This window comes from Trifolium pratense, linkage group LG4 (assembly GCF_020283565.1).
Source record: "Trifolium pratense cultivar HEN17-A07 linkage group LG4, ARS_RC_1.1, whole genome shotgun sequence".
Classification (NCBI taxonomy): domain Eukaryota; kingdom Viridiplantae; phylum Streptophyta; class Magnoliopsida; order Fabales; family Fabaceae; genus Trifolium; species Trifolium pratense.
In genome coordinates, this window is record NC_060062.1 from 14,910,289 (window position 1) to 14,934,165 (window position 23,877).

The 23,877-nt window shown below is 31.5% G+C and overlaps 2 protein-coding genes across 6 annotated transcripts; one reads left to right on the forward strand and one right to left on the reverse strand.

The window, feature by feature from the left end:
- The first annotated feature begins 4,537 nt into the window (after nucleotides 1-4,537).
- On the forward strand, nucleotides 4,538-12,917 carry LOC123924186 (transcription factor TGA9-like). Of its 4 annotated transcripts, none has more exons than XM_045976988.1 (13): nucleotides 4,538-4,736; nucleotides 4,870-5,024; nucleotides 5,179-5,267; nucleotides 5,582-5,703; nucleotides 6,150-6,368; nucleotides 7,114-7,158; nucleotides 7,302-7,361; nucleotides 7,484-7,561; nucleotides 7,915-7,954; nucleotides 8,043-8,314; nucleotides 8,507-8,728; nucleotides 12,126-12,268; nucleotides 12,609-12,917. In XM_045976988.1, exons 2-13 carry the CDS (start codon nucleotides 4,915-4,917, stop codon nucleotides 12,694-12,696), a joined length of 1,488 nt encoding a protein of 495 aa, XP_045832944.1. In that variant the 5' UTR covers nucleotides 4,538-4,736; nucleotides 4,870-4,914; the 3' UTR covers nucleotides 12,697-12,917. The 4 variants fall into 4 exon arrangements, with proteins under 4 accessions (XP_045832944.1, XP_045832946.1, XP_045832947.1 ...); XM_045976990.1 differs by having other exon boundaries at nucleotides 4,556-4,736; nucleotides 5,582-5,661; XM_045976991.1 differs by having other exon boundaries at nucleotides 4,556-4,736; nucleotides 5,585-5,661.
- A 1,106-nt stretch (nucleotides 12,918-14,023) lies between these two features.
- LOC123919577 lies at nucleotides 14,024-23,638 on the reverse strand. 2 transcript variants are annotated; one of them, XM_045971523.1, is made up of 17 exons: nucleotides 23,494-23,638; nucleotides 22,443-22,809; nucleotides 21,677-21,914; nucleotides 20,935-21,212; nucleotides 19,782-19,940; nucleotides 19,471-19,604; nucleotides 18,852-19,395; nucleotides 18,676-18,770; nucleotides 18,270-18,332; nucleotides 18,070-18,155; nucleotides 17,885-17,950; nucleotides 17,076-17,702; nucleotides 16,905-16,976; nucleotides 16,725-16,795; nucleotides 16,251-16,308; nucleotides 15,552-15,816; nucleotides 14,024-15,308 (listed from the first exon to the last, which is right to left on the reverse strand). In XM_045971523.1, the coding sequence occupies exons 2-17, from the start codon at nucleotides 22,715-22,717 to the stop codon at nucleotides 14,614-14,616; spliced, it is 3,726 nt and encodes a 1,241-aa protein (XP_045827479.1). In that variant the 5' UTR covers nucleotides 22,718-22,809; nucleotides 23,494-23,638; the 3' UTR covers nucleotides 14,024-14,613. The 2 variants fall into 2 exon arrangements, with proteins under 2 accessions (XP_045827479.1, XP_045827480.1); XM_045971524.1 differs by having other exon boundaries at nucleotides 23,385-23,551.
- Between the last annotated feature and the right edge of the window lie 239 nt (nucleotides 23,639-23,877).

The window sequence follows — 23,877 nt, forward strand, 5'->3', positions numbered from 1 at the left end:
CAAATCAAGTTCAGCTACTGTCTACTTATCTATGACAGATCTTTTTTGAGAAAAATTATATTAATCAAACATTCAAATTAGTCAAGTCTGAAATTCCGTAATTGATAGGTTATACACGTAAGTTTCATTATAAATCTTACATTGGAATGTTTTCTCCCTTAATCTAATTTTTTTTAATACTCAATTATAGGATAAGTCCGGTCTCTTTAGTGAATTTCAATAGTTAAATTAGTTCAACAATTAAAACTTATCGAAAAGAGATGGGAAGTTTTAAAAGAGATCCAATTCTCAATGCCATATACGGCAACATTTTTATTTATTTTTCTGTCAAAGAGCTTAATGGCGATTTTGGCAATGTTCATACAAGTTGCTCAAAGGCAAAAAAAAGTTATAAACAATGTTCTTTTTTGCTTGCTTAGACAACAAGTAATAATAACTTAATAACAATTGAATATAATTATCATCAACAAAGAAATAATTAATTCAAGAATTTAAATTTGATCTAGACAAATCACCTCTTCATAGACAGGTACAGCTCAAATAATTACGGCTAAAGGTAATGCCAAATTCATAGAACAATCTATTTGTCTAAAACCTTCACAAAAACATTTCCATGTGATGAACATCATATATTGTAAGGTATATTGGGAACAAAGGTGTAAATACTTAAAGGGTCATACATATATTGACTTAAGCCTGCCTATGAGAGGTTTCATATTTTTAGCCAAATCACTTTTTTATGACCAATCATTGAGCCACAAAGGAATAATTGGTAGGAGGCATATTATACCTATATAAAAGAAGCACAATATTTAATAATATTTGATTTTACCTCTTTGTGGGGTAGATGAGGTTCATTGCATAAAAGTTTCCCTCATCTATATTTATTCCACAATAATATGTGGTCTAGAACTAACATCTATAAGTGCAAGAAAAACAACTAACTACATTCGATAAATATCAAGAGTTTATATGTCCCTTGTATTATTATACATGGTAGTTTGAAAGAGAAAATGTTTGAGAGGTAAGCCAAGCCAAGACATTAACTACATATGTTGATGGATTTGTTCAACAAAAGAGAATATACATACTCTTACTTTCATTACACAATTAGAGCTGTTAAAACAGGCTGTCTGATCCGTTTATAAATGGTCTAAAATATGCTTTAAATTTTATTAGATTCGACTAAAAATCTAATTTAAATATAAATTAAAAAACACTACCGAAGTCCAACCATATATACAGGATTGGATTACCGGCCATCATATATATAATTTATAGAAACAATTGAAAACACTATATAATAGTCCAACAAAATTTCTTAAAACATTATCCAATATAATACAAATTGTCTAAATCAACACATTATCCAAACATTATACAAACTAAAGTTCAAAATGATCTAATATAATACAAGCTAAATATAAATTGTAGAAAACAAATTCTAGATTGTCAAACATAACACAACACAAATTCAAGCTAAATTCAAATTTCAAACTAAAATATCATTTGAGTCTTCTTGAGTATGCTTAAACAAAGTTTTTTATTTTAAATATTTTATAGACAGCATATACTATCTTATCATTGATCCATAATCAAATTCCAACAAGACATAGATTAAGTTGAAAATAATTCATGATTGATCTATGTACTATATTGTTCTGCAAGCAATGCAATATGATGATTACCTTGTGTACCATATTGTTCTGCAAAAATGTCTATAAGTAGAAAAGAATCTTAACAAGGCATGATATTAGGTGATGACAAGGAATGGATGTTGACCTATCAACAAAGGAAGAAAATACCAAACAAATCCATCTCATAGCTAGGATTAAATACACAAAGTGGGTATGCTTGTGGAATATTTTTAATTTTTAGTTTTTATATAATATTCTTGTGGAATATTATTTTAATGTTTTGGTTGAAATTAATGGTATGAGCACAAGTTCATGATAATAGATATATGATGTGTAAAATAACTCACTTTCTTATATTTGTATAAAAAGTTAATTAAATCCATAGTCTCTCCTTAAGTATGAAGGGACCAAGAAAATTTACCTTTGAACCTTTCTATTTTGATCCTTTTTATTTTTGATATCTTTTTTTTTTGATATAAAGTAAACTTGTCTTATCTTGATCTTGTATAAAATTTATTCTATTGCTATAAATAATGAATAATAATAATAGGGGATGGATCAAATTACACTGGTGTAATATTTGAGTAATGTTACACCGCTCAATAACGCTTTAACGAATACAAATTTTACAAAATCCAGCGTTGGATTGAAAGCTTATATCGTATAGATCATCTATGTTGAATTGTATAAAAATCTAAAATCGTTTGATATGTTTTTGAGATAGATCAAGATTAACGGTATTCAATAAAAACGCGTAAACCATTAATCTTCATCGATCTCAATAACCTATCAAACGATTTTAGATTTTTGTAAAATTCAACATGGATGATCTATACGATATAAGCTTTCAATCCAACGGTGGATTTTATAAAAAATTTATTCGTTAAAGCGTTATTGAGCAGTGTAACATTACTCAAATGTTACACCGGTGTAATTTGATCCCTCCCCATAATAATAATATGATTTTAAATTTTTGTTATAAAAAGTACTCAACACAAGCAGCCCAGTTGAAGGCCCACAAGAGAACCAATGAGAAAAGACAGACGGTTAGAAGAGAGAGTGGAGTAGGAGTCAGTGATTCTAGTGGCTTCCTACATAGGACCCCACTCCTCTCTCTGGTTATATTAAAAATTTGACTGGTTTTTATTTAAATTTTATTTGGGAAATGCTCAATGTAGCGAAAAATAATTTCACCACAATATCAAATATCACGAACCAGGGGGCACAATTAGATACACACGCGTGTTTTATTCTTTCTCAGTTTTTTTCTTTTTTGTTTTCAGTCATTTATTTTTGTTTCTTCTTCAACACCGCTTCACCTTTACTTTCACAACACCACTTCACTTTTCCATAGTTTCCAAAGATCCAAATATCGAATACTGCTTCAGTATACAGATCCACCGATTTGGGTTTAATTTGGGTCTTAACTTAAATTTGAAGGGACTTTTAAGAATTTTGAGGTATATGATGAAATGAAGGGGATATTCAACTCTTTCTTAATGGCTTAATCTTGTTATTTTCACTTTGGAATCAGAATCGAACACAATTCTAAGGAGACAGGAACATGAATACAATTGATTTGGACATTTATTCGTTTGCTGATGATGAAATTCATAGAATTGATTTGAGGTGAAAGTGTGGCTTTAAGCTTAATAGGAGAAAGCTGGAATAAGATGTTTGCAATTGGAGTGTTGTTTTTGATTTGGTGAGGATAACATAGAAATCAGAATGGAAAAGAGATACAGTCAAATGGTCACACCAGCAATTTATACAACGTTTTGTTCCTTCATGATACATTCGTGAAAGTTTCCTTCGCGATATATAGCACAACTCATTTTATTTTTATTTTTTAACGACATGATTTATGCTATTAATTTTGAATATTATGAATTTGTTCATGAATTCATTCCGTTCATTATAGTAGTGTTGGATTTTGTATCTCCAATCAAAATTGAACTAAACATAAACTTATTATATGTTTGGATTTAGTGTAATATGATGCGTCCAAGTATAAGTGAGCGCATAAGATATAATCGCGAGTTTCCGTGCATTTAGCTTATAAGCTAGTAAAATACTCCTTTCGGCCTTATTTATAAGCAAACGTCAACAAAATTTTTTTGCCTCAAATATAAGCAAAAGTTACAAAAAATAACTTTATTAAATGCTATATCATTCCAAAATTACCCATAATTAATTGTTCAACTTTTTTACATGATTGTAAATTCCCAATGCAAATCTAATACTCCCTCCGTCCCAAAATATAAGCAAAAATTGGTCAATGAAAGTTGATGTATTTGGTTTAAAATTTAGTCCAGATACATTCACTTTTGTTGATCTCCTTTTGCTTATATTTTGGGACGGAGTAGTATATTAGAAGATCATTTTAGGAATTGTAATAGAAATTTCACATAAAATCAAGACAAAAAAGTAACTCCTTAATACGTGTGCAAAATGGAATTTTGGCTTACAAAAGAGGCCGGAGGGAGTACTAAATTATAAGTTTTTTTTTAAAAAATTGTTACCAAACAGAGCTTTTAGCTTATAAGTTATAAGCTAGCTTATTCGTCTTCCCAGTCAGAGTCACAATCTCTTCAAATTTTAGATTAAGATGTAACGTCTAATTCATTTATGTGGTTGTTTAAATCCTAATGTGATTCAGCCCCCTCATAATATTCCAACATATACTTGAGTCTAATTAAACACACATTAACTTTGCATTTAAATTTATTATTCAACTCAAATTTACGAATATGTATACAAACATACATCATTTTAATTAATTTCTACCTACTTTTAATTACTTTTAATTAGAATCAATTTTACAAAATTAATTTTATTGCCATAAAATCAATTTTACTTTCTCAACCTTAAATATTTACACCTAAGGAGAATAATAAAGCAAGCCAAACACACTTCTCAATAAGTTTTCTTCCTACAGAAGGAGAAAAGAAGATAGAGACACCCCATGAGAGATAAACTCTTACAAAATAGAATTTATATATAAGAAAATGACTGAACTATCTTCTTGTGACAACTTATATATAACTTTGACAACAAAACTTTGATCATTCTCTTCTCTCTTCTAATTTGTCCACACAGGTAAATGACTTCTATATATCTATGTGTGTATATATATATATATATTGAGACACACAAAAAACATACCATATATTTTATATCTTTCATCTTTTTGTAATCAAGTTTTTCTCTTGTTACTTGAGTTAATTTTCAGCTTCAAGGAATATGAGAAGGGTTTGAACTTTGATCATAGTTTTGCATGGCTAGCCAAAGAATTGGAGAAATTGGTTTGTCTGAGTCAGGACCTTCAAGTCAACATGTCCCTTATGGAGTTCTTCATGGAATCACTAATTCAACATCAACCTTAATGTATTAATTCTTCAATAATTTCTCCATCTTAGTGCTACTAACACTTATAATTTTTTTATCAAACATAATCTAATATGTTACTTTTTTTTAAATTTTTTTTTATTATAAAGTTGCTTTAATTTATTTTCTTCATAACTTTTTTTGGTTTTTTTAGGAATCAAGGGTCTGCTTTTGATTTTGGAGAGCTTGAAGAGGCAATTGTTCTACAAGGAATTAAGATAAGAAATGATGAAGGAAAATCATGTATGTTAATTAATTTAATTTTTTCTTATGTTACATAAGCATAACCAACTCTTTCCAAAAAGCATAGAAAAAAAATAGTATTGGAGGAAGAAAAGTGTGGAGTTGGAAGAGTTACCATTTTGAGTACAATAAATCCATAATGATTATGAACAAATAATACTAACTTCTCTTGCATGACTCCAAAAGGAGGAGTTGGTTCATCAATTAAACTATTTGATATATTATTGAAATGTCTTATATATTATTATATAGTCTTGTGCTATTATTTTGGTTATGACTTATGAGATTATTTTTGTTTTTGTGATTTCTTGTAGCAGCTTTATTCACAAGTAAACCAGCAGCTACACTTGAAATGTTTCCTTCTTGGCCAATCAGATTCCAACAATCACCAAGAGTTGTAGCTTCTCTCACTTCTCCTTCTTTGACCATTCCATATGTAAAAATTCTCATTCTTTACAAAAAAATAACTTTTAATAAAAACTTTTTTTTTTTAGAATTATTCATGTTAATTTAGATCAAAAGTTTGTTTGAAATTGTGATTTTGTTGAATCTCTAAGATATTGTCAAAATTATGGTGTATATCAGGGTGATTCAGCCTTTGGTATCATGTTGGATATATCAGAATTACGGCGATCCACCATAATTTTTCAAAAACTATACTCAATAACTTGTGCAAAATTACAATAAATCATCGTGATTCTATCATTCTCACCGTGATACCAAACCTAAGTCAGACAAACTCAATGCAAACCAAACATGCCCTTACTATAATTTAGATCTTCATTTTCAAAAAAAGTAATATTTTTTCCACTATCTTTTACAAAAAGAATGAAATTAGTTGAAAATGAAAATGAATTATTTATGGTGGATTTTGAAACATAGGGAGGTTCAAAGTCAGGAGGGGAAAGCACTGATTCAGGATCAACAGAGCTACAATTTGAAACAGATTCTCCAATAAGTGTAAAAGCATCTTCATCAGATCATCATAATAATCATAATCATGTTTTTGATCAACAACTTCAGCAGGAGACAGGAACTGATGATAGCTTAAAAACAGGCACATCACAGAATCAATCAAAAGCCAAATCACATAATGAAAAGGTTTGTTAATCTCTCTTTCCATGTTTCCTAAACTCAGACAAAACTTTAATTACTTAGCACTATTAATTACTTTATTGTTCTTTCTTTCACTCTCTTTTTTTCTTTCTTTTACTGCACAAGAAAGCAAAACACAGATCCCAACAACTCTGAGAAAATAAAGATTCATGAAGGATTTTCTGTGAATAATCTCTGACATGAAATATGGAAAGAGAGAGAGAGAGATGAACATGTGAAAAGAAAACAAAAGGAGAGAATCTTTTAAGTCATTATCAAATGTTAACAGTTACCAAACAGATACTTTCACTTCACTTGTGTTTTATTCCAACTTTTTTTTGAGTTAGAAATTTAAATTTTAATTAATAATATAAACAAAAATAAATAATGGTAGACACTAGACACAGATGCTTTTTACTATATATCCATGTCATATTGATCATTATTACATGCCTCCTCTTAAGAAAACATAGATCTAATTAATAATATAACTCTATTATGAGTTTAAATTAATTTTTTTTTTTTTGTTTTTATTGCTAACGTGTTAGTGTTGTGTTGTGTTTCCTTATGAAATATTTCCTCCCAATATAAAAAAAATAATAAAAGTAGAAGTTTATAAGTCCGTTTTATAAAATTGAGTTAAGTCCAACTCCCAGAAATTCTAAGAATCCAAATACATAAAACTAATTTTTCTTTTGTTTATATTCAAAATTGGGGAGTAATAATCCATATTAATTTCTTGTGGTTGCAGAAAAAGGGAGCTGTTTCAACATCAGAAAAGACACTTGATCCAAAGGTTTTTTTTTTTAAAAAATATCACACGTTACATTTATTTATAACATATAATATATTATATTCCATGTATTTTTGTTTTTTTACCATTAAGAGTTAAGTGTACGTAGTAAATACTAAAAAATTTGTTGTTTGATTTGTCATTAGACACTGAGACGATTGGCACAAAACAGAGAAGCTGCAAAGAAAAGTCGTCTAAGAAAAAAGGTGTGTCAACCATTACACATTCTACATTACTAGTACTACGATTATGGATTTAGATCATCTCCAATTTTTCCTCGTGTTTTTTCTCCTTTTTATAAGCAATATTAATATTATTATGGAAACAGGCTTATGTGCAGCAGCTAGAGACAAGTAGATTAAGGCTATCCAATCTGGAACAAGACCTTCAAAGAGCACGCTCTCAGGTGTGTGTACGGTCCAGTGCAGTCAAAATGCACGCAGTCAGTACATACAAATCGTCCGATCTTGATCAGACGGTTAAGATTTTAAGTTCAGATATTAGTTAGTTTTTTAAATATAAAATTGATTTTTAAATCTGACCGTCCGATCTATTATTGAACGGCTCCAATGTGCCTGAATGCAGTGCAGTCAGAAATCCTTGACTGCACTCAAATCTGGTCCTGTGTACACTCTTATTTCTTTTAATATTACTCATTAAATATGAAAATGTAAAATACTCTTACAGCATAAAGTTTTTATTAAGTAGTTTTCTATAGTCATGATGATAATTATTTGTGGTGTTTGATTTATTTAATAGGGACTATTCTTGGGTTGTGGTGGTGGCAATATAAGCCCTGGTAAGTAATCTGCTCTTTTTATTCATTTTCAAAAAAAAAATAAAAAATTGAACAGCTAAAATTAATTATATATGTTTGTTCGTTGTAGGAGCTGCAATGTTTGACATGGAGTATGCAAGATGGCTCGAAGAAGATCAACGACAATTGGCGGAACTTAGGGCCGGGCTGCAGGCAGCATTACCGGATAATGAATTGAGAGTGATTGTGGACGGATATTTGTATCATTACGATGAGCTTTTCCGATTGAAGGGCGTGGCTGTTAAATCAGATGTGTTTCACCTCATTAAAGGCATTTGGGCTTCTCCTGCTGAACGACCCTTCATTTGGATCGGTGGTTTCAAACCCACAGAGCTCATCACGGTAATTTTTATTTTTTTTTTGTCAAGTAGTTTAGTGACTAGAAGTTACATGGAATGTCCGAAGTTTCAACCTCGACTCCTGCATGTATAATACAACGTCCCTACCAACTGGCTTAAGCTTACGGGGTCACAGTGATTTTATCATTATATGTTTATTAAATTATTAATGATGTTTTTATGATTTTGGTTATAGATGTTGACACAACAGTTGGAACCCCTAGCGGAGCAGCAATTAGCAGGGATAATGGAACTAGGGAAATCGGCATATCAAGCAGAAGAAGCTCTTTCTAAAGGACATGAACAGCTCCACCACGCTATTGTTGACACCATCGCCGGAGGGGATGTCATTGACGGTGTTCAACAAATGGTTGCCGCCATGGCTAGAATTTCCAACCTTGAAGGATTTGTCTATCAGGTAAACAAACTTATTATATCTACACTATATATGTAAACTAACATGATATCATATATTAATCTCATACAGAAATTACTATTAAACGTCCGTGAAACATATATTAATCTCGTATTAAATCAGTTGAATATTTCGTATCAATAACGTAGTTAAAAAAAAAAAAAATTAAACATGTATTTAATTTCAGATATAGTACCAAAAAAGGGATTATTTTTTGAGTTTAATTGTTGTGCACCGTCGGTGTAAATTATTTTTACACATACATCCAATGACGCATTGCCACGTCATATAATGAATGTGACACATCATGTGTTTTTAATGACCATACATGATGTGTCAGTTTTTTATTGGACGCATGTGCAAAATAACTTTACACCGACGGTGCATATAAATTAAATTCTTATTTTTTTAAGCAAAAATGTCATGTTGTTGATAAATATGAAACACTACCAATATGGTCAAGCCTTATGTGTACGTATATGTTTCAAAATTATAAATTGTAGCACATTTTTTATTTGCTTATTTTTTAAAACAAAATAGCACAATTTTTGTTTGACCATGCGTAAAGTCTCACTTCATGCGTTTATGGCAACATTTTATTTGAATTTCATTATACATGCATGACTTGTCCATACCTCCCTTTGTTGGTCTTATATTCAAAATCATCAAACCATTGGAAGAATTTTGGAGAAGTAATAATAATCAAAGTTTTATTGAAGTTATCTTCAAATTCAAAAAGAATAATTGAAAACAAAATTAGAGTTTATATATGCCCCTTATAAGGATGGTTCATATCATATTATTACTTAGTAATTTACTTTTCTTTTCTATTTTCTTTATTATTATTTTTTTGGCTAAATTGCAGTTTTGGTCCCTCACGTTTCTTAATTGTGCGATTTTGGTCCCCTTGTTTCAAACAAGCGATTTTGGTCCCCACGTTTCATAATTGTGCGATTTTGGTCCTCCTAATTTCAAACGAGCAATTTTGATCCCCACATTTGCCCCCTTTTGCATTTCTTGGTCCCTGTTAACTATTTTGACCAAAAACTGCATACATGAATTTTTTTGACACGTATCTTAATTATATTGGACAACCTATAAAAAAAATTATATATATATTTTTTTTAAAAAAAAAACCAATGAAGGGTTACTTGAGTCTGTTGAAGTTAGCAGCCTGCATACAATGTTCCTTGCCGTGGCAGATGCAAGAGTTGTTCTCATTAAATTGGTAGATCGATTACATAATATGATGACGCTAGATGCATTGCCGGTTGTAAAAAAAATTATAGGTTGTCCAATATAATTTAGACATGTGTCAAAAAATTCCATGTCAACAATTATTTGGTCAAAATAGTTAACAGTGACAAAAAAATGCAAAATGGGGCAAATGTGGGGGACTAAAGTCGCTCGTTTGAAACTAGGGAAACCAAAATCGCACAATTATGAAACGTGGGAACCAAAATTGCTCGTTTGAAACTAGGGGGACCAAAATCGTACAATTAGGAAACGTGGGTGACCAAAATTGCAATTTAACCTTAATTTCTTTTTTCTTTTTCTAGAGTTTGGTTTATCTCAAGATTTTTGTTTTTCTTCTTCCTATTTTTACGAATAAATTTTTAGCTTAAATATAAGAAATACGGATTGGACCATGATCATTTTTTATGGTTTTTTTTTTATTTAGGTAGAATTACAATAGATGATAAAGTTGTACCTTCAAAAAAAGAATTTTGAAAGATTAAACACTTGTATTCTCACGACTAAATTTAAACACAAAACTTTTGATTAAACTAAATGATATCCATTTATGATATCCATACCATTAAAACATCATCCTCATTTTTTAAAAAAATTTAATTTTTAAAACAATGACTCATGTTCCACTGCATGGTAAATTGACTGGAGAGTATCCTTTCTCTCCCTTGCCAGTTCAAATATCATTTCTCATTAACTAACACACACATATGCTAAAAAAAGTTAACTATCTACATAAATCCCACTGTTATGAATCATGAAATCGAATGGATAAAGATCATAGATGTCGGCAAGATAGAGTGCATAAGAGTATTCATGACGAAGATACTCATAGAAATTCATATTGAATGAATATTGATTGATAAAAGAAATAAGTAAAATGTACAATGAAGTAGCTTATTTATAGGACTATTTGGAGTAACTAACTCTCTAACTAACTTTCTAACCTCCTAACTAACTTGGTAACCTATCAACTAACTCTAGTTGATTAACTAACTATCTATATTCTTAACACCCACAAATTAATTTTTAAAAAATCTTAAAATTCCACAAATTTTTTTAAAATCATCTTAATATGGGCAAGTGTAAGTATTAATTAATAGGAGCTAAACTGTTATTTTCTAAAATGTCCACGCATGTTTTGCGCCGCAATTCTACCTTGTCTTTTTACACCTCCTTATTACCTCAAAAATAAAATAAAATAAAAAGCAAATGTTAAATAGTGCCCTAGAGATACTGGTTAAGAATTTAAATTTAGAAAATTTTTCTTGAGTATTGTGTAGTCAGCACATGATAAATCTAAATTTTAATTATTTTAATGCATAACTTTTTCTTTATTTCTTTTTTTAACTCCTTAACTAGTACTAGTGTCCTAGTTAAGACCCAAGTAAAAATATATTCAATAATAGAAAACCAAAGCTCATGTCAAAAAAATAAAATATTATTATACCAGATAAATATATGCCTTTAGTTCTTTAATTTGTAGGCACCATAATTTTTTTGAAGAGGATTTGTAGGCACCATGATCTATCTATATATTGCAATTTGCATCAAACTATGATCAATTTCTTTCAATATAATTAAATTAACATTTTTTCTTTTAAATAACATGTCTGACTTTAATGTACCTACTACTTGTTTGATACATATGTCTTTGTAAGTATATAAAATTATTAATTATTTCATTATTATAATTGTTAATTTTTGGATACTTTAGTTTATTACTTGCTAAGTACGGTGCATGAATGTTAATCAAAACATTGAGTGCCAGACATTTGATGTAATTTTTTATATCTTAAAATGTTTCAATCAAAAGTTGGTATAGACAATGATGGATTGCATATAAGCCTAAGGAGACTTATAATCATCAATATTTTAATTAAAAACCAAATTGACAAATAATGATTTCTCATTAATTAATTAAATTCCAATAATAAACAATAAAAAATCATATCATATTATATATAAAAATGTATTCAAATCGGTCCAAGTTCACAGGTAAGACAAACTCATCAGTTTCAACCCCTTTTTTATATTAAGCTTTATACTTTTTTTTTGGTTAACTTAATTGGCTTCTTGATTAAGTGCAATTATATGATTTCTCACTCAATTATATTAATATATTTCATGTTTATATAATATATTGAAGGCTGATCATTTGAGGCAACAAAGTCTTCACCAACTATGTCGAATACTGACAGTTCGTCAAGCAGCACGGTGTTTCCTTATTATCGGAGAGTATTATGGACGTCTTCGAGCTCTTAGTTCTCTTTGGGCTTCAAGACCACGAGAGTAAGTTATAGTAGCATATATTTGCCGTTCAAAAAAAAAAGCATCAACCATCATAATAATTGCTAAAAAAATGATTTAATTAATTATTATTGGTGGAGATTTTTATACCATCAACCTTAACGATTGTTGGATAACGATTGTCGGATATTAGTTGTTTGTGTAAAATTAGGTTAATATTTTTGCATTTTAATAGTTAATATGTTTTTAAATATTTTTAAAACATACAACAATTTAAAAAAGCAAATACAACTTTATTTAAAAAAAAAAATGAGACTTAAGACAAGGAGATAATAAAAAAGGTGATATCTATTAGTAATATTAATTCCTTTTGTACATACAGGAACTTGATGAACGATGATAATTCATGCCAAACAACCACGGAATTGCAAATGGTTCAACCTTCTCAGAGTCATTTCTCAAGTTTCTGAAATATATATAATATATTTTATGTAATTGATACATTCTAATTATTAATTAATTAATTAGCATGAAAGCTTCTTTTTGCAAGTGGATATCTTCGAGCTTCTTTAGAAGAAAAGTGTGTAAGCGGCATCATCAAATATATATATTAATTACTACCTCTTTGTGTCTCTATGTTTTATTGTAAATAATGGAATTCAGAGTTTTATGTGATAAAAGTTAATGGTTATATATTGTAGCTATAGATAGCTAGTAGTACTTATATACTACTATGCATAAAATTAACATGCTATTCATATGTGGATATATAAAAAGTTTATGAAGCAGGTGGTTTTTGTGCATGATTCATGTGCAATATATTTTGCCTAAAAAAATAAAATAAAATAAAGCATTTCCTTTTGAATTAGTGGCTTTTGAAGTATACGGAAGGGTGGAATAAATTTGAGTTGAGAGGGTATTGTTACATTGCACTATAAGATGATTAAAGTGTCAATCTCGAACAATGTTACAATGCTGGCATAATTATATTTTGAGTCATACTTACGGTGTCTTAAAAATATTGTTTAAGATTTTTCAAAAAAAATTTAAAAAATTGTTTAAGAAATTCATATAAAAAATAGTCTTCAAAATACAAAGTAAAGACACTAAAAGTAATAAATACATAACTTTTTAATTTATTTTTTATAATAAAAATTTAGGGTGATAGAATGATGTTTTAGTCTAAATAAGGAAGACCTTAGGGCTCAAAGAGCCCTTACATTTGTCTCTCTTCAAAGACACTAGCAGGGCTCGAACCCGAGAGTTTTCGGATTCAAGACCTGTCTTTTTACCACTAGACCGAGGCTTTGGAGTTAACTTTCTAATTTTCTATGCATAAACATTTGTATTTGTTAGTATTTTTCATATTTTATTTGTAACGATACGTTGATAAAAAAAATTATATGGTGTTTTTATTAATTTGGCCTTGGTGATTTGTATTGTATATTACTTTTTGATGAATGAATTAGTAGCAACTGGGAATAAATTATTAGGAGGGATGGCATACAATATGAGTCATTATCCGCGTGCTAACTTCGTATATTACTTGTCAAATGTAGATGAAATATTGTAGACTTAATTTGTAGTGTACAACTTGTTCAATTCATATAAGTTTCTTTAGATTAGGTAAAATTAATTAATTAATTAATTTATAGTAATGTGATGCAGCTTTTGTCATTACTTGTTTGTTATATAAGTATTCTTTGCTGCATGTTTTCTGAACTAACTCTTCATGCTCTTGATATTAATATTGCATAAACAATTATGAATTAAATAAACTCCTTTTAAATTGAACAATTCAAATGTGAAGTGAATGATATTAAATATCAATTAATAATCAAGATATCACATCTACATACATAATTAATCATGGATGAGAGATGGAGTATAATTTTGATTTTCTCACTTAGGATGCAAATCAAATTATATTTTACATTGCATGGTAAACTGAAATCCCAACATGGAAAAAGAAGCCACCCTTAGGCACCCTTTGTAACTAAATGAATGGCATAAACTTCATTCTAAAGATTATGAAGTAACATTTCTCAAAAAATTACATTCCAATTGCAGGACTTTAGCACAGCAAAACCAATAAGATTAAAAAAATGCTGAATATCTAGTATCATGGAGATGATAAGAAAGGGATCTGAAAGCAATGTCATGAAAAGATCTTTTGAGCTATTTCCTGTATGCAACTTTCTATGAAAAGATCAAGTTGGTTTACCTAACCATTGGATCAAAATTCCGATCCTAACCACAAAATTCTCCACTCCAAAAAACCCAGGTTACATTACCATCTTGATGCCCACCAGGTTCGTCAAATACATGCAAATTCTCCTTCAGACACGAGCTGTTTCATAGATACAATTTTTACAAGTTACTTTCCTTCACATAAGCATATCCAACGCTGATAGGTCATCCATTGGAATTTCAAGGCCCATAATACAATCAGTGTCTTGCAAACCATCATCATCAAAGTTCAACCAAGAACCAAGATCTTGCGGCCCGCCAAGTTCACCAGATACACCAAATTCGTCTATTGCACTTAAATCAGGCAGCGGCAAATTCCCGAAGTCCGAGGATTCCTTTACTTGAGAATTGTCCTGGTTAACAGATAATGTTGTCCTATCTTTTCTACCATTGTTGCTTGCATTAGCCACAGATAGACTAGAATCATAAATTGGTAAACATGCAGATTCCTTTGCTTCCATGAACCTATCTTGTCCACCGGAAGTACTCTTTTGCTTGGCCTTAGCTTTTGGCTTGTTTTCATTTTGTCTACTGTCGAATGACGGGCAACCAGCTATGGAATTAGAATTTTGTCTGGCCTGATCCCGCATCTGATTTCTTTCCCTCTCACTTCTCTTTCCCCTCACTCCACCGGGAACAGCGCCATCAAGATTTGATGTTCTTGAAGAGCCATTGACCAGCATTTCCCTCTTCTTCTCCTTCATCATCACAGACCCATTCTTAGATGACATTTGTTCTGATGAGTGGATCGAACCTTGAAAAGAATCAACCAGTCCCCTGTCTGCATAATCCCTCTGACCATCATATTTCTCAGAAGCACTCGAAACTGCACCTGAGTAGCAGTAGACACGCAACAAAAGTTAAAAAGAAGTTAAAAAGCAAATAAAAAAATAACCAACTGAGACCCATAAATATCTTAAACATTAGCAAAACTACAGCCAATGAAACAGTACTTGCATAATCAAGGAAGGCAGTCTGATTACACAGCAAAGATTTCTAAGACCTAATATGTCAAAAGGGTAACAACACATCCACCGACATCAATACAAAAGCAAGTAAAAGAAAAACGAAATACCTAATTTTCTGGTTTCAATTTGATGCAAAGCTTTATTGCATGTATTACTGGCTGTGCCAGAGTAAATGCAATCTGCAAGCTGTCCACCATTCTCACGTGAATGAGGGGAAAACATAATATTTTGCAGAGTAGGTTCACTAAAGCAGCTAACACCAACTTCTTCATATCTTCTACATCTTCCAAGGGTACGTTTAAGAAAAGCCAGAGCAACTTGATTTGAAACCTTCTGAACGACACTTTTTGAATTTCTACTTCCACGGCATGCCTGCCAAAATTTGAGTAGAAAACATGTGTTACAACTTATGAAATGCCTACCAATTTTTTAACAGAAAAAACAACCAAAGCCTATTCCCACTAGGCAGGGTATGTGGGCCTTAATTAATATTATCATTTACCCATGATCTCATAGAAATTGTCTGTTTCTGAGCCCTAATCACACGAAAGATAGTGAATATGATCGAATAAGGATTATTGGGAAGGCAGCAAAGAAACAGGAAGGGAAGAGAAGGTGGTATGCTAAGTATTTCCAAATTAACCTTGGAAAGAACAAAAAAATTGATTCCTTAAATAAAATACCATTTTTGCGGTCAGAACACTACAGAAGTTATTACCAAACTAATGGACTACTTGCAAGTGTGACTCAAGAAAAAAAACCAACATCCCTTTTTCTAAAAAGTTGGTAAAGGAAAAGCTTATTACCAATCTCTTTCTGTAAGCCATTTCAGTAAGTTGGTCGAATGCAGTTTGCTCAATCTTCCTGCACAGTAAGCACATTAATCTTAATAAGAATCAATAGTATCTTCAGCACAAACTCAAGAAATGGAAAATCATGACTCATGAATGCATGCCAGAAAATGAAGAAATTAGGTTAGGAACCCGGAAATTAGATTGAATAGAAAGAACAATCTTATTTTACAAATCTGAATCATTCTCTCTACCCTTCTATTCTCCTATTAATACATACATCTAATACATTAACAAAACTCCTTATCTCATATCCTAACAAACTAACTACTCGTATATTGTTACTAACACCTACTTATCCTTTATCCTAACAAACACATTATCCTATATCGTAACATTAGGACATACCTATAACATAAAACAAATAAAAGATCACAAAGACGGATCAGCTGTGAAACATGCAAAGCATGATTAGGATTTAGGATATACCGTTTTTCAATGTCCCTCCCTTCTAGAATAGCTCTATCAATTATGTCCAAGTTGCTCTTCTTCCTTCCATTCTATTAAGCCAATCAAAATAAGAGGTAATGATATAAGAATGGACCAAATTAGAGGCAAATTAGATAAATGTGGCTAATTTTTATCGAGGACAATTCTTGCAGTGCAAACCTGTTCATATAGAGTTTTCTCAAGTTTCACAATGTCATGAATTATAGCTTCATCTTCCTCAGCTAAATCAGGCTGCAACAAGAAAAGAAAGTATAAGGAGTATAGTTATAAATCAAGTAAGCTTCAAGTAACTATGATATTTGTAATTCCATATATAAAATAAAACCCTACCAATATTTCTGGATATATACCAATGCTCTGCAACTCAAGCAGCAGCCTGTCATCCAAAGACATCAGCTGATACTCACCATCAGGAGAAGCAAAGCTAGGATTACTTAATTCAGGGTGCAGTTGATCAAGATCATTTGAACATATTTCACTGGTGTGAGTGATGTCAGAAAGGCAAAATTCTTCATCTCCCTGCCAAACTCCTGTGCTTTGTGAAGAACTGGGTGTGTTGGGGTACCTAAATGTGTTGGATGTGGTACTCTTATCACAAGATAGTCTGTCCAATTTACAATTCTTCTGAATTTGAAAATCCACCTGCGATTCAACTTCAGATTCCATTCTATCCCGGTCTTTGGGTTCAAAATCAACTTGATTACAAGAACCACAGTGAGAATCATCACTAGCACACTGTCTAGATATATTCTTTGCTTCGCTTTGGTGGTATGATTCTTCATTGTCGTCTTCATCAATTAGAGCACAGAGAAGTCTTTGGAATAATGGGGTACCCTTGTCCAGTCTTTCTATGTCACTCCTCCCACCTACAGCCTCAAACTTGGCTGATTCTTCATCAAAGTGGCTTCTCCTTCTATCCTCTGAACCTTGAGTTGTTTTGTTATTTACAACAACACCCTGAGGAAATAAAAATATGCTAGTCACTGACATTTGTCATATTTAGTTTGTACCATTCCCCATATTTATATTTCAGACGAGGGAATTTGATGGCACTTGTGAAGATCTTATCAGCAGTTTTTCATTGTTGATAAGCAAGATGAAAGATGTAGGCTAAGTTATGTACAATGCTAAAAACTTACCAACATATCATGATCAATGGCAAACATATGAGATAAACTCTTTTCCAAATTGTCAGCAATATTGAGCTGATACACAGATGAAGCAAACAAAAGCAAAAAACCAGTACATCAGTAACTATTCAACATATTGAGAATCCAACAGTAACTTTACATTTCCAGAAAAATATGGCATGTTCAAGACCTACCTGTTGCTTCACGAAAGATGCATCATCCAAGCTGATGGAAGCAAAAATATGCTCCATTTTACTCCAAAATGGACCCGAAGCAAGATCTTACATAAAAAATAAAGGCAGCAAACTAGTCAGACATAAAGCTGATAAAAAGGAGAAACATAATGGAGATATATAAGAAATCTTGAAAGGAGGTAAAAGGTTAAGGTACACACTGCTAGCATTAAGAGCAGCATTAGCAGCTTTACATAATTCTTCGCGATCATCATCAGATTCACCTAGACAGACATATTTCAATATGCAGCGTTTAAAAACATTATTAAAAGAAAATATAATATAATATAATATAATATAATATAATATAATATAATATAATATAATATAATATAATATAATATAATATAATATAATATAATATAATATAATATAATATAATATAATATAATATAATATAATATAATATAATATCAAAAGACTAAATATTAATATATGAAAAAAGAAGAAAAAAAAGTATACAAGAAACGTAGAAAAACGAATTTACTGAGAATGAATTTAGCAGCCTATGCCATAAAACTAAAATTCCCAAACGGACGAGGCACAATTTTGAAAACCTAACACTACCTCCAAAATCAGAAGAACCAATGTTCAGTTGCTTCCCTACACGAGTCAAAACCTTGCGTTCTTTCTGCTTTTTTGAAGGAGGGCGCCCATTTTTGCTGCATTAACAAGGTATGATGACAGTTATGGAAGATAGAAGGAGAAAGGACAAATCATATCTACAAATAAAATCAACATACGTTTTATTCTTATCATTAGGCCTCATGTCTTGTACTGGCGGCTTCAGTATAGGTACATTCTCAGACTTCTCCCTCCCCAATGGAAGGCCTGGTCTTATTGACAATAAATTCCTTCCAGTTCTTCCGTGTCTCTGCACACCATCTCCTAATTCATCTGTTGGTATTTTATTCTTCCTCATTTGTAACATAGGAGTTCCATCCTTATCTGCAACCATAGCAGTGTCACTTCCATTCACACCTTTCTCTTTTATTTTGTTTTCCCCAGCAACAGATTCTTCACTTTCAGATAATCCAAAGGGAGACGAAATATCATCAGGCTGTCGTTTATATTTCGGTGTACTGTTATCTGCACTGCTAGCCAGTTGGAACCCATTGTTGCCAACAGAAGAAACTTTAACATTGAAATCAGAAGTCAGACAGCCTTCAGATGAGACCTGAACTTCAAGGTTGCGTGAGGCGGGAGGAACTACTTTCACTCTTCGTGAGCGTGAATTTTTAGGTGGTCTCTGTCCACCCCACTGGGTCATTGGATGTATAGAAGAACCTATAGATATTGAAAGCTTTAAAATATTTGTCACACTAATCACCATGAATTCAGAATTTGAAAGCTGTTACAAACCTGGAAAACTTCCAGAAGGAGACTGACTGTTAGGCAACTCTAGCGCACTAACTGAACCCGTTCTTGGTGTCCGAGATACCTTGTTTTTAATTGGTGCATTCGGGCTGCCTGTTGGGTCCTCCTGAGTGTTTGCTCTAATTATAGAAAGATTGACGATTAATAAACTTCAAAACTAATGTATATCAATGTAAATAGGACCAGACTAAAAGCTTATTCACTGGGATCTCACTATAGAACCTCACAAATTGACTGGTAAAAAAACTAGGCTGTAGAAATGAAGAAAACCGCAGCATAATAAGATATGTAAAAACCTGTTGTTTCCTTTTGCTACAACTCTCTGGTCAGCTGTGTGGTCCCTGTGAAGAGAAACACCTTGCTCACCTGTAAGCATCACACGCACACCTGTATTATTAGGCTCTGAAGAGCTCTCAGACTTGTTGATTCCACTAGATCCAGGAAGTGGTTTCAATCTGCAACACAAAAAGATGATTATTAGTAAAATAAGATAAGATTAGTTTTCTTTTTCAGACCATTTGACAATGATGTGACTACCTAAAATTTGACAAACTACCCAAGTGAAGTAAACAAACACAACATTCACAGAGGAGAATAAATAACTGGGGGACCAGATTAGCATGAGGAAAAGAAACAAGCAATATAATGCAGATGAACTCTTGTGAGTTTGTCTAATGTTGAATACAACAGGTTAGTTTGCACAATATAAGCAAACAATATACATGTAACTAAAGCCTAAGAAATGAAATTTTCCAGCTGAGGCTACTCTACAGCAGTGAAGCAAATTCAGCGTCCTTAATCCTGATTTATTACTAGTAATACACATGGAGGGGCATACAATCATTCATTCATATGACATTATTATCTATGACTGTCAAGGTTTCTATTGGAAGCCTTCCTACAATCCAGTTGTATCATTATTACACTCCAGAACACAAATACAAAACATATTTAATCTTTCCAGGTATTTAAGGCTTGAAGCGACTTGTACACCATAAGTAGTTTTTCATAATATGGCAAAATTTTGAAGTACTTCTTAATCCAAGTCTGATTTTGCATAGAAAAGGTAGTTATCAGAAGTATTTGGGTTAAATATAAAACAATTTTTCAGCTAAACTAAATTTTCAAATGGTAAAGCTACACATTCAGGGTGCCATTCAAATCATTTTAAATAGTGTTTTGTTCAAATTCTCCTATGCAATAGAGCTATTTAACAACATTGAACACCACTAGTATGAACATGTAACATACACGCACGCACACATATATAGGATGCCTATAGGAAGCTGGCAAGGGATCGTCCTAAAACATGTAAATGTTGAAATTATATTTACATACATAAATCTTCAAAAAGTACTAAAACCCCTCCAACACACTCTTCATCTAAAATTAACATTACACTTGAAAAAAAACATCTTGCGATCTAAATGAAAGACACATAAAAACTACCCGAAACCCTGAGCATCATTAAATCGCATCTTCAAATCAGCATTTCCCTTTGGAAAAGTAACTCGTTTTGCGTCCCTTTCACCAGATATAACTCTGTTTCCTACTGTTCCGACGGACCTCTTCTTTTTTATTTTTTGATCTAATCCCTCGCCTCCGGCAAGTAATCTGCGAGTTTTCTCTTCATTTCGAACAGAGTCCCCCCCAAGTGTCTGAATCAGATTTCCATCCTTCTCAGTGAGCATTGGTTGTCTTCCAATAGCAGCAGACCTACTTTCCTCCTGGCAGCAGGGCAGAATGCACAAAGTTATGAAAATGAACATAAGAGTTTTATTATCAATAAGCAATAAGTGTAAAACTTTATGTTTAAAGACTGTAGCGGAAAACATAGTTTAAAAATTATATGTCTGATATTAAAATCTGACATTAGTGTTAAAAATGCCTTACATGGAAATTCAGATGATAAATTACTCAAATTATTTCGTACTGAAATGTTTAAAATAGGCTTAAAGCAACTTGAAATCATTATTTTGAGAAGAAAAAGTGGCCTCAGATCAGATGTGTTGAACTATTATACATATATAATACACTCCTATTAGGACCTTAACAAAATTGACACTCCATATTGTTAGAAGGGATTTAACAATGTACTGGAGAAAACTCTGTAATAAAACAACTTAATATATAGCATCTTGGATAATGCAGACAAAGAATAAAATTGTAGTAACATCAGTGTAAAAGATACCCGTGTGTCTCCCACTGACATACGAATTCGCTTATTCAGCATTGAATTTGAGGTTTTGACTTCTCTCTGAGTCATATTATCATTCGGGATTTTGTGAATCTGGCTACCCATCTTTGTTAAGTTTACTCCACTTCCCTTTTCACTTGATAAATCGCTCCTTTGCCTCTTCTTTGAGTTTAAGGCCTCTCTATACCTATCCAGTTTAGATATAGATTCACGAAACATTTTTGATCTATCCCTGATCAACATATTACACACTTCTATTAGGACATCAAAATGAATATACTGTATCATAAAAATTTTGGTTAATAATATTAATCTGAATCAAATAATTTTACATTAGACAGAAACATAGTCACAAGTATTTAACTAGCCCTAAGGATGTATGAAATTTAGAAAGGGCCCCGCACCTCGAAAAAATTACAACAGAACAGGCCTATAAGAAAAAGAAGGGCAGTGGTAAAAGAAACAAAGAAACTATTTCATCGTATCTTCATATGAAAAGATTTGAACATTTTCAAAACTACTTTATTTCCACATAACTGTCAGTGTCACTTAATCTTGCCTGTATCGTAATTAATATTGTAAGCACTTGACCTCCCATATAAAAATATTATACCCAACTGTAACATTTAGATCATACATTTCAAAATTAATCACGTCACTATAAACCTTGTCGGCAGTCAGCATTTCAAAAATAATTCATCAGATCTGAATAATTTATAGAGGAAACTCCAAAAGAATGGACAGAATAACAACTATATACCTAGCCTTTCTGGATGCATCTTGAACACTTTCTTTTAAGTGTTTTAACTCTCCTGAGGACCCTGGGCCCATTGATTTAGGATGAGGAACTCCAAAAGAATGGTCTTCTGAAGTGTTTCCAGCAGAAACACATAGTACCCTCTTTAGCTCCCCCGTAAATTTTTGGTTTCCTACTGTTATTGAATCTAGCGGCAAACACTGGGGCAAAGGTGGCATATCCGATGAAGTTATCCCACTTGCGCTGCTGCTGTTTAAGTTACTCCCAGAACTCAACATTAAGCTGTTAATCTTCACAATGCTAAGAAAAACGTCAAGAGAAGCACTCTTTCCCTTGTACCCAAGAACATCAAACGGAATCACCCAAATTCCTGCCAACAATTTAATAAAACAAAACACAGTTAATTAAGCAAAGCATATATATTGAATTTACCAAATGCACCATCACATCATGAATTAGGTAGTAACAACAGCAACAAACGACTACAGAAAGTACACAATGCAACACAAATAAAACAATTCCGAGTCGTACAAATCTCGAACAATTAATATAGAACAGAATCATACATACAATGTAAAGTAAACTACTGTCTAAACCTAACTAATGGTGGTAAATAGAGAAATTCAGAATCAACATTCAACAAGACACTCAAAATAATAGCTTTGGAATCTTATTACACAATCCAACTAAGCTTCTTATTAGGTATGGATGAAATTATCCAATGTACCTCAACAATTTCATGAAATCTGAAATTCCAAATTCGAAAAACATGTAAAACAACATACTGATCAGTATAAGATTAGTAGAATCCAAAATTAATTTTTCCTATTGTATTAAAAATAAAATTAAGTTGAAAATTTTACACTAAATTCAGAAAAGGGAAGTATCACAAAAGAAGAAAACGAAAAGAATTCGGTAATGGAAACCCTAGGTAGGATAATTTACCGAAAAAAAGGTGAATTGGGGACGTGAGAAGGAGAAATCAAAACCCTAGTTGAATTGAGAAAAATTAGGGTTGAGAATTGAGGAGAATGAATGAAGAAAGTGTGTTTACCTGGGTTGAATTGAATTGAATGGAAGAAAGTCAAGTTGAGATCAAAGCTTCGAAACCCAAATCCAGATAGAACTAAAATAACGCGGGACTATAGGATTAGGATAAATAAATAAATAAATACTATATAAATAGATACAATATAACTAATTTAATCTACTGTTTAGTTCCCTAAAATAAAATTAGTTTCTCACTAATTTGAAGTTTGACTTTTGACTAAGAAGTTATTTTTTTACTATTATATATACTCTTTTTGACGTTAATTATAATAACTTTCCACTTTTTAAATTCATTGGATAACTAATGTATTTGACCTTAATTATAGACTAGATACATTAGTTTTTCAATGAATCTAAAAAGTGAAAAATTGCTTATAATTAAGGTCGG

What these genes read in the sequence shown, in the direction of transcription:
- LOC123924186 (XM_045976988.1), top strand. Translation starts at nt 4,915, where the DNA reads ATGGCTAGCCAAAGAATTGGAGAAATTGGTTTGTCTGAGTCAGGACCT. An exon ending in CTTCTTTGACCATTCCATAT is followed by an intron (nt 5,704 to 6,149) that starts GTAAAAATTCTC and finishes TTTGAAACATAG; the next exon opens with GGAGGTTCAAAGTCAGGAGG. An exon ending in AAAAGACACTTGATCCAAAG is followed by an intron (nt 7,159 to 7,301) that starts GTTTTTTTTTTT and finishes ATTTGTCATTAG; the next exon opens with ACACTGAGACGATTGGCACA.
- LOC123919577 (XM_045971523.1), bottom strand. Translation starts at nt 22,717, where the DNA reads ATGTTGAGTTCTGGGAGTAACTTAAACAGCAGCAGCGCAAGTGGGATA. An exon ending in TGTCAGTGGGAGACACACGG is followed by an intron (nt 21,213 to 21,676) that starts GTATCTTTTACA and finishes CCCTGCTGCCAG; the next exon opens with GAGGAAAGTAGGTCTGCTGC. An exon ending in AATGATGCTCAGGGTTTCGG is followed by an intron (nt 19,941 to 20,934) that starts GTAGTTTTTATG and finishes TTTGTGTTGCAG; the next exon opens with ATTGAAACCACTTCCTGGAT.